This window comes from Antechinus flavipes, chromosome 1 (genome assembly GCF_016432865.1).
Source record: "Antechinus flavipes isolate AdamAnt ecotype Samford, QLD, Australia chromosome 1, AdamAnt_v2, whole genome shotgun sequence".
NCBI lineage: Eukaryota > Metazoa > Chordata > Mammalia > Dasyuromorphia > Dasyuridae > Antechinus > Antechinus flavipes.
The window spans coordinates 338,055,618-338,071,523 of NC_067398.1; the positions used below are offsets into that span (position 1 = coordinate 338,055,618).

General features: G+C 41.3%; 1 protein-coding gene across 1 annotated transcript in view; it reads right to left on the reverse strand.

Moving 5' to 3' along the window:
- Positions 1 to 7,069: 7,069 nt before the first annotated feature.
- LMF1 (lipase maturation factor 1) overlaps positions 7,070 to 15,906 on the reverse strand; it is a gene marked incomplete at its 5' end in the record, with an annotated part of 469,398 nt that continues 460,561 nt past the window's right edge. Inside the window, one exon of the mRNA XM_051973182.1 lies at positions 7,070 to 7,312. Within this exon, the coding sequence (XP_051829142.1) occupies positions 7,138 to 7,312 (175 nt within the window). The remainder of the gene's footprint in view (positions 7,313 to 15,906) is intronic.

Here is a 15,906-nt window from a genome sequence, read left to right on the forward strand (position 1 = left end):
AATAAATTCTCCCTCCACAAATGGTCTGCCTGCGTGCTATTAGCTTGGCAACTTGAAAACTTGCTCACAGTGATGAAACATTTAGCTGCTTCTGCTTCACAAAAGTATTTTGCTGAGTTGTCAATGTATTTTTCAGTTTTAATATTTTATCTTTTCTTATTTCTCCAACCAATCATATTTATCTTTATGTAGAAAAATCTTAGTCTTTAGTGACCACACAGATTATATTCTTTGAACACAGAATATAGTGTCTGGCATATCAGACATACAGTTGTTTCCTTGTACTGCATGAAAAAATAATCATAAGTTCACTGTTCTCTGAATATCCTACAGTTTTTCTTTTTCTTGACATCATTATTTCGTAGGGATTCCAAATTGCTATTAGTAAAATGCCTATATACAGCGCTACAAAAACAATATGGCAGCAATAACTTTGCCCACACAGAGACATACAGACTTCTTCGCGCTCCCACTTCCGACCTTCACTGCTGCATGAATTCCCCCTGCAGCAGCCGTGACATGCGCAGCGTGCACTGTACATCCCCCGGCCTGTCTGTTGTGGTGGCTGCCGTTACTGTACAAGGCCGCGGGCCGTCAGTTCTCCGTCTTCTGCATCTCTCTCCCTTCCCCACCCCACACATTCTGGCCTGGGAACTCACCTCACCTCGGTATCGCCTCACACTCTGTCTCCGCCGCCTCAGCCCAGTGCCGGAAGTGTGCGTTGCTAACACGAGTTCAGGTCGAATATCACTTCTGGTCTGATTCTGCCATAACCCAGAGGGCCACATAAATGTCCTCAGTGGGCCACATCTGGCCCGCGGGCTGTAGTTTGAGGACCTCTGCTCTAGGGTCTTAATGCTGCTTTTATTGTTATTTTATTCTCAATTCTCAGATATGTTCATGCTGGGGACCTGCAAACTTTCAAGTGGTCCCAAGATGGTCTGATCTAGGGAAAATTCTGAACTATCTTCTTCATTCTGAGCTCTTCAAGTTCCTGAAAAAAAAAATCCTACCAGTAAAAAGCTACTATGGTAATGGGGATGCTACAGACATATGCCCAGAAGAAGTTCTGTCCCCAACAGAACTTATTATCTTTCCCCCTAAGTCTCTCCTACCCCCATCCACATTAATGGAGAGAGAAATGCACAACCTGGAGTTATCCTGGATCCCTCACTATTGCTCACCCCACCCTATCCAAGCTGTTGTCATCCTCTCCTACTCCCTTTTCTCCAGACTGGATTACTGCAGTGGTGCATTGTTGGATCTGTCTATCTCAAGTCTCTCCCCATTCTAAGGTATTCTCCATTTAGCCACAAAAGTAATTTTCCTAAAACATAAGTCTGATCATGTCACTCTCTCCTCACTTAGGAAACTTCACTGGTTTCCTATTGTCCTGAAGAGCAAATACAAAAAGCTCTTTTTGGGATCACCTCTCCTCCAAGAATTCCAAACTTATTACACCTAACTCTTCCAAACACACTGGCACCCTGGATGCTCCACGAACAAGACACTCCATTTCTTAGCTCAGAATATTCTCCTTCATGACTAGAACACTCTTCCCCTTCACTTTGACTCCTGACTTCTCTGGCTTCAGTCCCAACTAAAATCTGTGTCCTATAGGATTCTATATATATATATATATATATATATATATATATATATATATATAGAGAGAGAGAGAGAGAGAGAGAGAGAGAGAGAGAGAGAGAGAGAGAGAGAGCTTGCTTTTGTAAATATGAATTTTGGTAGCTTGGATTTCTTTATCTGAAAGTTCCCTATTCATATACTTTTACCATAAATTTATTGGGGAATGGAGCTTATTTTTATAAATTTTACTTGATTTCCTATTTATTTTAAAAATGAGATCTTTATCAGATAAACTTATTGCAAAGATTTTTCCCAGTTTCATGATTCTCTTCTGACTGTAGGTACACTGGTTTTATTTGTGCATTTTTTAAAAATGTTGTATAATATAATCAGAATTGTCCATTTGCTTCCCCATCTTTTGTTTGGTCATAAAATATTCCCCTATCCATAGACCTGACATTATTTTTTCACACTTTCACTTGATTTTTCTTGTGTGGATATTTAAGGCAAACTCTTTTGAGGGATCAAAAATCTCATTTTGGATATTCCCCTTTTTTTGCAATCAGAAAATTATTATATGCAAACAATAACCTTTCCAAATGGAAATCCATCCCCTCCCCTTTTTGGTGAGACAATCAGTATTAAGTAACTTGCAGAGTGTTATGCAGCTAGTAAGTGTCAAGTGTCTGAGGCTGGATTTGAACTCATCTCCTTCCTTCTGAATCCAAAGTAGGTGCTCTATGCATTGTGCTTCCTACCTAGCTACTTATGGAAAGCTCTTTTTTGAAATGGATTCTATTAGACTTCTTCCATGAAGAAAAGCATAACATTTAGCATAAAATCTGTTATACAATATGCTTAAAAATCCAATTATGGATTGTAATGATAAGCATTTGTGAATTTCTGTATCATTATTTTCTAAGACAAATGGCCTAATTCTGGAAAAGACAAGGTCTTTTCATGGGGAAACAACTCCATGACATGGAGTTCTCTTAAAGAGTATTGCTAATTCCAATAGTCTCGGGATGGAAAATGCCAGTCACATCCAGAATGATCACTACGAAGACTGACTGCATTGAAGCATAGTATTTTTGTTTGTTTTCTTTATCATGGCTTTTCCCCCTTTTTTGGTCTGATTTTTCTTGTACAAGATGACAAATATGGTTATACATTTAAAAAGATAGCACATATTTAACCTCTATCAGATTATTTGCTGTCTTTGGGAAGGGAAGGAAGGAAGGGAGGGAAAAAATTTTAGAATACAAAATTTACAAAAACAAATGTTGAAAATCATATATATTTGGAAAAAAAAGATACTATTGAGATAAAATTTTAAAAAAGTATTGCTAAAGAATTTTTTGACATGCTGCATGTTTGCATAACATAAAGATGTTTTAAAAGCCTCAATAAGTCAGAAAATTCAGTTAACTTGAATATACCATTTTCAATTCACACTAATTAACAGAGGTATTTCTATATCTTTTTTTCTGAGTGCAATAAGTTAAGTATATAACCAGAAAGTAATCAAGGATTCCCATATTTAATCAGATGAAGATAAAAATTTTGGCTGTCCTGGTAGAATTCCATTCTTACTTTCTATTTATCTTGAATAACAGGGGATTTTAAAAGATGATTGGTCATTTTATACTTTTTATGCTCTATCATTCCTTGGATTTAAATACATAGGCAAATGAGATAGCTACTTTTTGACTCATTGCTGTTATTGAATATTGTAAGCTGAAGCTGAAACAGTTCCAATAGAAACTGGTGAACTGTGTAGGCCCGTCAGAATTCTAAGGTTATTATGTGACCTTTAAAAAGAAAGAGCTTTCCTATTTAACACAATTCATGCCAGATAGGACCAGCAAATTTTAAGTTCCTTGAAGGCAGGGACCATCTTGTCTCTTTTTCCATCCCTAGCACTTAGTACTGGCCTAACATATAGTGGACACTTATGGTTCTTGATTGATTGATCACAATTGTCATTGTTGTTTAATATTTCTGTTATTTGATGTCAAGAATACTTAGAATCAGCAAACATTATTAAATACCTACTGGGTGCAAGGCATTGCTCTTATGAAGTCAGGTTGGCCCTTATGATTCCTAAGTACATTTTCTAATCTTGTTCGTTTATTGTTTGCAGAGTTTATTTTCTTCCTTTTTTGAAAATTGGGACATTAGCTGTACATTTCTAGTCCCAAGGCATCTCTTCCAGCCTCCACAATCTTTCCAAAACCGCCACCAAATGCATACTACCATTCACACCTGTATTCTTATACAACTTTTAGAGGTAATGGTGATGGTGATTTTAACCTACTGAGGGCAGACAAATGTTCTCTGGCCACCTCCTTGCCTCTCCTGGGTCTGTCTTATCCTTTTCAGTCCAAAGATGATGAATTTTCTTTTGAAGAAAAAATAGGAATGGCTTTAAGAATTAATTTCCTTTTCCACAAACATGAGTTATTATCATAGTATCTTATTCCCATTGCTGATCCTATCTCAGACTCTTGCCCCCAGCATGGCACTAACAAAGTTCTTTTTGTTGCTTTGGCGTGGTTGACAACTGGCTTGCTCTGGGTCCAAGAGGAACATTAGTGGACTTCTGGCAAGAATGGAATTCTGACAACAAACACAAATGACTCCTATGGAGGACAAAAAGGGGGAATTATTTAAACCTCTTTCTTCATCTGGGAAATGAAGGGGGTTGTGTTAGACAGTCTTTAAGGTCCCTTTGAGTTCTAAGTTCTATACTTGTAGGTATTGCGGACCAATATAGACAAGAGGCAAGCTAAAGTACACCATTCCTAGTTTTGACTCAATTCTTTTCCCTCCCCTCCCTCCCTTCCCTGATTCAGGGTGAATAGAAATGAAGGGGAAAAGAGCTGTGATCCAGCTGATTTGTTGCTTACAAAAAGCAGGGTACAATTGGCCAAAAATGGATTAAGTTTTTTTTTTTTTTTTTAAGTATCATTTGTTTATTTCCAGAGAGAAGAAACCCTTCATTATTCAAGGACTGATAGTCTAGCTTATAAGTTCATCAAACATCTTTCTTCCTTTCTTCCTCCTGCCTGATCTCCCACCTTTCACCCCTAGGTCTTGTACTCTAGAGCTTAGGCTAGAGAAAGAAAAATATGGTTTCCAAACCCAGCCCTGTTATTCTTTGTGAATCAAATTCTGGTAAATGGTTGAGTGGGGGAGGAGGTAACTGAGCTGAAGGGAGGTTTAAGAATTCTCAGTGAAATTCAGTTACCCAGGGTCCCCCTGTCCCTATTAGTTCAGATAATTAGGAGTTGGCTGTAATTGCATTTCATTGTAGCTCTCCGTCTCCACAGTCACTGAGAAAGAAGCAGTGATGTGAGGAATGTCCATGGGGAGCCCTAGAAAGGAGCCCTTTTGGTTCCATCTGGAGAGGGACACTGGGGCATAAAAGTTGGCATAAATACAAGGAAGGAAAGTGTCAATGAGAAGGGCTTTGGGGAGCTGTGGGAATGAACTTCCCAGAAAAATCCAACAAGAAAACGAATGCTGTCTTCACTCTGTCAAAGTTAATCCCTTCCCTTACCTCTGGGAGGGGTTGGCTGCATCTGCAACACAGGGAAGAGAAGGTTGGAAGGGGAGCTGGGAAGCAATTTTAACTCCAATTTTACCTATTCTTGGGGAAGTAATAATAATTAGTAGAAATAATCATAGTCAAGTTTACAAAGCCCTCTAGGGTTTGTGATGTACTTTGTACAGAGTGGCTCAAAAATCTTAGTGGAATTTTAAGTTATTAAAACTTAAAACTCCATTAAGACTTTTGGAACATTCAGCCTAGATTATTTCATTTATTGCCTCATAGCAATTCTGTGAAATAGTAGGTACTATATGTACTCCTTATTATCCCCATTTTGCATATGAGGAAACTGAATTTCGGAGAGGTTAAGTGATTTGCCTATGAACTCATTCCCAAATGTTAGAATTGGGATTTGAATCAATTTCTTTCTGATTTTGGGTTCAATTCCAATTTTGAGGTTCAGGTCTGTGCTGTGTGACCTTGGACAAACCCTTTAAACTCAGTGTACCAGGCCTAATTGGTACAATAGGTATTGGTAGAGGAAGTTTCTTCATAGGAAATTCTCCAAACCAATAAAATTATAAGTCTGGTAAGGAAAAAAAAAAAGCTATGAGCTAAGTATTAGAACTGTTGTTGTTTGTTCTTGGTTCTCAAAAAGACTTCTTAACCTCAGGAAGGTGATGCCGTGCAAATGAGTAGGACTTAAGGGAGGGGAGGCTGTGCAGGGTCACCTGCCTCAGTTTCCCCTCCAGACCATCTGGCTCCAGGGGCAAGATATAAATCAGGATGACTGGAAATGACCTGGATGAAATGGGAGACCTTGGCCTTTTTAACTAAGGTCTTTTCCAGGTCTCAGTTTGACCGAGGCAATGCTCATTAACAAGAAATAGTCAGAGAATGTCCTCTTTTACCTAGTCAAAAAAAAAAAAAAATCAGTCTGGGAGGGGTTTCTGGACAAATCAGAAATAAATTACTATTTACATTCACCCTGAGCCAATCAAGGCCCAAACAATGAATAAATGGGGCCTGTTGATGAAAGCCTGAAAGATTTGGATTTTAAGTCATGATCTGTAAGAAAGAAATCTAGCCTGTAAACCTGTCTTGGGAGGTTTCAGTGATACATTGAGAGATCACTCCATCTAATCCCCTCTCATTTAACAAAAAGGAAAAACTTGAGAACAAAAGTAGGAAGGGTTAGCATCATGAGCTAGTGGCAGGACAAGGACTTGAGCTTCACTTTTCTCCCCTTCAATCCAGGATTCTTCCTCTTGGGGCATCCAGCATGAGCCATGTGGGAAAGAAAACCCTAAAATTTATGTGTAGGGCTTAGAGACTCGGTCCTTTTCTTAACGCAGGCCAGCTTAGAACTCCATCTGATGTAAATCAGGTGGAGGGAGATTAGCCGCTGGGTTACAAGGATTACTACAGAGTCTAAAGATGATAGGAAATTTAGACTAACTTGAGCAAGGAGAGCATGGCAAGATATCAAGGCTCCTGAAGAAGTTTAGTGGGTCCTCAATAAAACAAACAAATCAATCAGAATTCAACAATGAGAGCTCTAATCAATGTGATACTTTTTTTTTTAATCCTACTATTACAAAAGGACTCTAACATTAGATTTGTAGAGAAAACCTGAGTGGGCCACACAGATATATGTGGAAATTTAGCAGGGAAAGGACATGGAGGATAAAATGGAGACCAGAAGCAACAAAGACTGCATGTGCTTCCAAGGTTGGGGATTCAATGGACAAGGGTGGTTGTGGTAGGGGCTAATGGGACTGGAAACAAATCTGCAAAACCTATGTTGACCCAGAGTGACTAAGAGACGGGACGTATGGTTTGGGGGAAGGCTTCCTCATTGGTAAAATGGGAAGGTTCCTTCCAGCTGCAACACTGTGTTCTATAATCTACAAAATGAATCAGACGCAGTGTGGCTTCTGGCCTTTATTAGAAAGCAAAACTCGGAACAGAATGCGAAGGCTTGGAGAGCTGTCCTTTCATCCGTGTCCTGGGTAAGGCCAGTCCCTTGATTTAAAGAACTCTTTCAGCCCCTTGAGATTGACTGCAGGGAAGTAGGGGCCAATTCTCTTTCGGATCCACCATTTGCCCTCGGCAGCATGCTTTCCCCCTGGGTGGCTGAACTTGTATCTGTAGTGTTCTCCTCTAATCCACCTGAAAGGAAAACGAGAAAGTTTCATTCCCCCTACTTGGAAAGCCACTGAAGAGGCACCTTGAAAGGAGAAAGGCACCTGTCTTTAGAAAAACCCAGCAGGAGATAGCCAAGCAAATCCCACGCACCGTTTCTTCAGGAGAAATCCCCTATCCCAATGGCTGCCTCCTTCTCAGACTCGCTCCTGAGACGGTTCCCAAGGAGGAAAATGTGAATGGCAAACAGGCTGAGGCCATCATTGTCTGGGAGATGCCGGATGAGACACAGAATCAGAACATCCCAGAGGAGGAAACTAAGTCCAGGAGGAGTCAAAGGCCTGCCCAGAGCACCCAGCCAGTCAGTGGCCAAGGAACTGGAAAGAAAATCCAGCTTCTCTGCAATCTCGCACTCGTGTCAAACTATCTTTCTCAGGGTGACCCAAATTGGCTTGAAGTGGCCCATCCTGCATGAGCTTAAGGGGTTGCTGCTCTGCCACATTCTCCCCATCTCTCCTCCTGGCTGCTCTCCCCCTAACAAGCTGGTTATCCTGCAGCCGGCCGGCCCTCCTCGGAGAGCGTCTGTTCCTGGCCTGATCTGAGAGCTGACAGAAATGTAGATTTTCCAGAGTGTGGAAAGAAGTATTCATCAGTCACACGAAACACCCTCCAAGGCACGCATGGCGTACCCTTAGCCAGCCCTGTCCCCCCTTGATGTATGGCACCGCCGACAAGTGCCAGAAGTACAGCCTCGCCTTCGGCCCGAGGTAGACAAGTTCAGAGCGCTCTGCCTTATTGGCTGGGTAAGTTAATAAGGTTAGGAGCAATATAAAAATGTCAGAGTTACATTACCGCACAATCCATTTACAATCGCTCTGTTCAGCTACTAAACATTATGCCTACAATGGCAGCAGAATCGGGCTGCTGCAGGGCCGCTTCAGGATCCCCAGTGGGCAGGGACCGAGTCTGCTGGCCATCCTCCTCCCCAAGGGATCTGCCTGCTCTAGGGCCTAATGTCTCCAGTTTTAGGCGAGGAAGGGGAAATCAAAGGGATGTGCCTCAAGCCGGACTGATGTCTCAGATGGCAGCCAGAACCCCCCAGAAGCTTGTTTCTGCACTGCCCCACTGGCGTTTCCCCCATTGCTGAAGTCTTTCAGGCATGGAGCAGTCCTGCCTTCTCGGAGGCTAGAAATTGTAGCTCAGAGAAGCTCTGGGCTGCAGAGGCCTAGGGCTAGTAAGGGCTCTTTGATGCTTAGTCCAGGGCTCTTTCTGCATTACCAAACTACCTCCTGTAAACTCTATGTGGTATGAACTCCTTTCAAGGCAGATTAATCAACAAACACTTATTAATTGCTTACTCTTTATTAGGTTCTGAGGTTATCGGTGAAGAGTGAAAACAGACCATGTCTAAGAGAAGTCTATCTCTAAGGGGGAAGACAACATGTACAGGAACAGTTACATGCATGAGACAGAATAGATGGAAGGTCCTTTAGGAAGGGTGGTCCACAGAAGGCCAGATTTGAAAGGAGGAGGGAAGGCCTTCCAGGGAAGGGAGACAGCCAGTGCAAAGGTAGGGAGAAGGGCCATAGTGAGATCACAGAGTGCGTGGAGTGGAGAAGCGCACAGAAAGCTTGGAAGGATAGCGAGGGAGAAGGTTGTAAAGAGCTTTAAGTGGTAAACAAAGGAGTTTATATTATTCCTCTAGGTGATTGATTGATAGGGAATACTGGAGTTCAAATAAGGGGTTGATATAGTCTTTCTTCCGGAAAGACCCTTTGGGTGGAAAAGGGACCAGAGACAGGGGGATCAATGAGAAGACCTCCAGAAAAGGTGAGGAGGGTCTGTGTGCATGGAGAGAAGGAAACATGCAGAAGAGATGCTAGAGAGAGAAAAATGACAAGATCTGGCAATTGATTGAATATAGAAAAATAATTATTTTCTCTTTGAGGAAAGTCCTTTGTAGTCTCATGTGTCTTGTGCCAAAACAAACAAACAAAAACCCCTCATTTGTGGTGTACACAGGGAAAGGTTTTATACCTTCATTCCTTCCCTTATTTTTTTTAAGGACTCTTGTATATACATATTCTTGCAGTCTTTCTTTTTTTTTTTTTTAAACTTTTTCTTGACAGAATCCATGCGAGGGTAATTTTTTACATTATTCCTTACACTCACTTCTGTTCCGATTTTTCCCTCCCTCCCTCCACCCCCTCCCCCAGATGGCAAGCAGTCCTATACATGTTAGATGTGTTGCAGTATATCCTAGATACAATATATATGTGCAGAACTGAACAGTTTTCTTGTTGCACAGGGAGAATTGGATTCAGAAGGTATAAATAACCCGGGAAGAAAAACAAAAATGCAAGCAGTTTACATTCATTTCCCAGTGTTCTTTCTTTGGGTGTAGCTGCTTCTGTCCATCCTTGATCAGTTGAAACTGAATTAGCTCTCTTTATCGAAGAAATCCACTTCCATCAGAATACATCCTCAAACAGTATCATTGTTGAGGTATATAATGATCTCCTGGTTCTGCTCATTTCACTCAGCATCAGTTCATGTAAGTCTCGCCAGTCCTCTCTGTATTCATCCTGCTGGTCGTTCCTTACAGAACAATAATATTCCATAACATCCATATACCACAATTTACTCTATCATTCTCCAATTGATGGGCATCCATTCATTTTCCAGTTTCTAGCCACTACAAACAGGGCTGCCACAAACATTTTGGCACATACAGGTCCCTTTCCCTTCTTTAGTATCTCTTTGGGGTATAAGCCCAGTAGAAACACTGCTGGATCAAAGGGTATGCACAGCTTGATAACTTTTTGAGCATAGTTCCAAATTGCTCTCCAGAATGGCTGGATGTGTTCACAATTCCACCAACAATGTATCAGTGTCCCTGTTTCCCCACATCCCTTCCAACATTCCCCATTATCTTTCCCTGTCACTCTAGCCAATCTGACAGGTGTGTAGTGGTATCTCAGAGTTGTCTTAATTTGCATTTCTCTGATTAATAATGATTTGGAGCATATTTTCATATGACTATAAATAGTTTTAATTTCTTTGTCTGAGAATTGTCTGTTCGTATCTTTTGACCATTTATCAATTGGAGAATGGCTTGATTTCTTATAAATTAGAGTCAATTCTCTATATATTTTGGAAACGAGGCCTTTATCAGAACCTTTGACTGTAAAAATGTTTTCCCAGTTTATTGTTTCCCTTCTAATCTTGTCTGCATTTGTTTTGTTTGTACAAAGGCTTTTTAATTTGATATAATCAAAATTTTCTATTTTGTGGTCAATAGTGATCTCTAGTTCTTCTTTGGTCATAAATTCCTCCCTCTTCCACAGGTCTGAGAGGTAAACTATCCTATGCTCTTCCAATTTATTTATAATCTCATTCTTTATGCCTAGGTCATGAACCCATTTTGACCTTATCTTGGTGTACGGTGTTAAGTGTGGGTCAATTCTTGCAGTCTTTCTAACATCCTTCATTTTCTTTAGGACCATGTTCTTTTATTTCCCTCTTAGGCCTTTCTGTATCTCTTTCTGCTTCTGTCATTGATCTCTTATTTTTTTCTCCACAGAATTCCCTCTTGGACTTTCCTTTTCCACAGCTCCTTGCAGACTGACTTCATTTCTGGAGTTGCACAAAGCTAAAGAGTGGGGGTGGGGGCCGGGGTCTATGTGTGAGTGATACCTTGGCAACGATCTGCCCAACTACACCTTCCTTCTCCCTAGGAGCTTGCTGGTTAACTGCTCTAAGTATATTTAATATTTCCCTGGCCCCTCTGCCCACTATTGCCAACCAATGTTCAGAAAACCTGGATTCTATCACACTAAAGGAGATCCTTCTGCAGCTGTGGTTTAATTATATTCAGGAGTTTTTGCGTTGATAAAAGTCAACTGGGGGGTGAAGTGTTATTCCCAGAGTGTTTCCTGTTAATAATTAAAGTGTTACTACATAGCTCAGTTGATGTGAGTTCAGGTGGTCTACAGGCTCTTTCCTGAGATAACTGGGTGGTGGAGGAGGCTGCAGAGGTCCTGGTATTTGAAAAATTCAGGCTGCTCCTTTCTACTTTCTCACATCTGAGCAACAGCAATAATTCTCATTCGTTTTGCATTTTTAGATTTCAAAAGATCCCGAGGAATCCTATTTCACAAAATTTTGAGGCGTGAAAAAGTAAGGGGACTTATGCAATGTCTCATAGCTCTTTGTCATTCAAACTCAAATGTTTTGCTTCCAAGTCCAGCAACCTTGGCATTATAATCCCCATCTCATCTCTGCCCCAGAAGTGTGACCTTGGACAATATTTCCCCAATTTGAGCCTGTTTCCACCTCTGTACAATGAGGCAATTGTACTAGGTTAGTGGTTCTCAAACTTTTTAGTCTCAGGACCCTTTACACTTTTAAAAATGATTGAGGACCCTGTCTCCTCTCCCCAGAGAGCTTTTGTTTATGTGGTTTGTGCAGTGGCTAAAACACTGGCTCTGGAGTCAAGAAGTTCTGATCTCAAGTCCAGCCTCAGACATGGACTAGTTGTATGACTTTGGAGAAGCCATTTAACCTGTTTCAAGTTCCTCTCTTGGAAAATGGAGATCATAATAGTACCTACCTCCCAAAGTTGTTAGGAAAATGAAATGAAATATCTGTAAAGTCATTGTTATTGTTGTTGCTGTTGTAATTGACTGTGTTAGAAGTTAAATCACCTTAGTATTATTATAGAAATAGTTTTGATCTCACAGACTATGTGAAAGGGTCTCAGGGACCCCAGAGAGGTCCATTTCATTCTCTAAGAACTGCTGGACAAGATAATCCATCTCTGAAGTCCTTTTAAAAAGGGACTTCGTTGGTTTTGAGAATCAGTATCACAAAACATACAAGCAAAAAGACAGTGAAACCCATAAGAGAGTCTATGCAGTCATCTGCTCAGCCCTTGAAAGGAAAACTGCCTTATTTTCTTTTGAAAGTGTTTGTCTGTGGTGTGCCTGCTGTGTGATTTCCCACTTTTTCTGACTAAATGTTTATCAGCAAAAAGTTATGTTTTTAAGGGAAAAGTTGTTAAATTTAAATTTTAAATAACTCTGCATATGCTTAAACCACAACTAATTTGGTGATGGGCCACTTTATCTTCAGTGTGGTTGTATTGGGGATGGGGGGGGGGAGGTAGACACTTCAGTAAATTGTTCCCATTTCCCCCCACTCTGGTGTTTTACTGACACCCTTTCCTAACACCCAGATGATTCAGATGGGGAATGTGGAGGGAGGGTATGTTGTTCTTGTCAAATGTGAGCTAAGTGTGTGGAGGGAGGCGGCTTAGGGGTCGCCACATCTGCTTCCTCTGGAATGCAGCGGTGGGAAGGCAGACAGATGGGAAGTGGGGGAGAGAAGATTATTCCTTTGAACAGGATCTATAATGGCTTAGGGGAAAGAGCTCTTGCTTTGAAGCTGGAGACTTGGGTGCTAATCCTGGTTCTGCCCCTTTCCACCTTTCCAGCTTTGGGCTTTACAATCAGTTTATATGGAAAGTGACTGGGTTAGATAATCCTAAAGCTCCTTCCAACCTCAAAAGCTGGGAATCTTTGCAATGGGAAGTCAGAAGGCCTAGATGTAACTCTCACCTCTTCTACTTACTACCTGTGTAATTTTAGGCAAATAGTCACTTCCTCTATAAAAATAATGTGTGCATTATTGTTTTCCCTGTGTTGTTCTAAGACTCAAATGTAAAAGGAGCTTTGTAAAATTTAAAGTGCTTATTGAGAGATGTTTTTATTATCATAATTATTCAGCATTATCAAACACGATTCTTCAAAAGAAGAAAAAGACACAAGGCTAAATCACAGTAATGCAAAATACTACATGACATTTACATGATAGATTCATTAAAGAAACGTAAAACAAACTTTCATATGCAAGGTAAGGAAGAAGGTCATTAATGAATGGGGAGGAATCAGGGAACGCTTCATGGAGAAGATGGCATTTGAATAGGGCTTTAAAAGATAGATTGGGGGTCTGGGGTCTGTGTATATATACAAAAGCAGGGAAAGCAGGACATGTTCAAACTGTAGGGAGTGATATGAGATAAGGCCCAAGTAAGGGGATGCCAGAATGTGGAAGACCTTGAAAGTCTGGCCAAGGAGGTAGCTTTGACTGTTATAGAAAAATGATTTATCAACATCACCATTATTATTCTACTCTCTCCATCATTGTCTTTAAAAACCCAGTAGGGGACTGGGTGTGAAGGCTACAGATGAAGGGTCTTTGTTGTGGGCTTGGTACACATGAATCTAATAACTTCTTAATCTCTCCCCCTTCTCCCTCCCCTCATCCCATTCCACCCCCCTGGTGAATTTTGAAAGATAACCTTTAATCTCAGCAAGATAAGGGATGCAATTTGGGATGGGGTGGGAATCCACAAACTATGGGTTGTGAAATTGTCTCATTCTGGCTCTACCCGAGGGTCTGTGACCCTTTCTAGGGGAAAAGTCCCAGGGCTCAGAGAGAACACTCAGGACAGATAACCAGACAACTGGAGAGCAGGATGGTAGAAATATCAACTTTGCTCTGAGAGACATTGTCCCTCCAGAATTCTCCAGCTGAGCCAAGAAACTCTGACTTCTAGCAGGAAACTCTGACTTCTAGCAGGAAATTCTGACCCAAAGTCACTAATCTCCCCATGATGTGGAATAAGATACAATTTAATAAGCACTATTAGAGCACCTACAATGTACCAAATGCTGTACTAAAGGCTGATGATTCAAAAAGAAAAAGGACCAGTCCTGGCTTTTGAGGAGTGAACATTCTTCTGGAATTGTGGAAAGAAGGGCTATTTAAGCTTGATCTCCCAACCTCTGGGACCAGTGGGGAAAGGCTAGATTATGGTTTCCTGCAGCAGAACCTTACAGAAGTAAGTTTTCATGCTTGATGGTCCCGAGCCCCCGAGAGAAGGCAAGGAGGGCCCTCAGCCAGCCAGGATGATGAGGAGTGGGGGAGCTTCCCCCCAGGAAGAGGCCCAAGGTCGGGCCCAGATATCCTGCCTTGGGCATGGGCCTGTGACCCTTTGGCAAGAGGATGTTGTGATCATCAAGTGACAATGCTGAATCAGCAGGGCCCACCCCCTCTCTACCGAGTCAAACTGAAATCGGTGACGGCAGCCTTTCGATCGAAAGCCACAGAGGGCGGAAGAGTTAGAAGTCAGAAACAAAGGGATTCATAGTGAAACTCTGGGCTCCTGCGCTCCTAGATTTAAAAACATCTTGGTTATTCGGTCAGTCTTCGCTACATAATGAGCTTTGTTTTGAGTTGGTTCTAAAAATCTTGGCCTTGGGGGAGGGGGAAGAGTTGTCTTAAGGGGGAAGGGGCTTTTGTGACCTTCCAGCTCTGACATTCTATGACTTAAGTCTAGGACAATGTGGCAAAGTTGTGATTCCTAGGCTTACCTCTTTAGGAACAGTGTTATGTCCAAAAAAAAAAAAGTTTAAAAAAAATTGTAGGCCAGTAAACCTAAATTCTGTGTGATCTGGGGACAGTCAACTTCTAAATGTCCCCGAGCTGCCCTTGATTACCAAGAACTACAGTTAGGAAGGAGCTGCTAATTAATTTGTATCCTGGAAAAGAGTTTCCATACTGGGAGTTCTCCCTATGGGTGAAATCACATGCCTGGACAAAACCAAATGCACAACAAGCATTATCTGGAACTCACCCAACATGAACTCAACTCAGAGGCAGTTTGGATGGCACAGAAAATAGAATGCTGGGCCCGAAGTCAAGAAGGCCCAGGTTCAAATCCAGCTTAGCACATTATGAGCTGTCGTTTATTATTATACTTAGGTAATCGTTATTATTATTTCTGAGCTGAATGATGCAAATCCCAAAGAAACAAAAAATTGGAAGCATTTGTGATTTTGTGTAGGGATTGCCTGGTGTGGTGCCTCCCTTTGCTTTGATTCCAAGACTAGTGGAATCACTAGATTTTTTCCCACTACACCACACTGCTCTGAACATCACTTCCTCCTTAAAAAGAGGGCCCTATGACCTCATTGTTAGACAGAGGTCCTCGGAGAATTGGTCCATGCCTGGAGAGGACTGTGGCGGCCAGGGATGAAACAGATACGGAGTCCAAAAAGATAATGCCGTCAAGGGCACATTCCATTTTACTACGCAATTGTTTTCTGGCTGCCAAGTAAAACACACATATGAAAAGAAATGACAGGAGGACACATGTTCTGGAACGATTTTATAAACTTTAAATATTTCATCTGTTTTAAAATATTCCCCCAATAACAACAATTCATCACCAATTCACACTGAAGATTAACTGACTCTCACATCTCAACTTTCACAATATTAACATTTTTTTCTCCCCATAAGCTTGGTAACCCAAAATTGCACCTGAAACTGTTTAAACACTATCATTTTTTTCAACACCCTCTAACTGGGAAATAGATAAGTTGATCTATGTTCACTCCTACAAGAGATTTTCGATCTGGGACTGAGAATAAGTAGGGCAAGACTCAAACCAGCATGTTTTCAAAGTGAGGAGGCCCAGTGAACTTTAGAGAAGTGGGGGAGATAAAAATTGTGGCGCTGCTCTTTTCAACAGCGAGGTGATTCGGGCCAGTTCC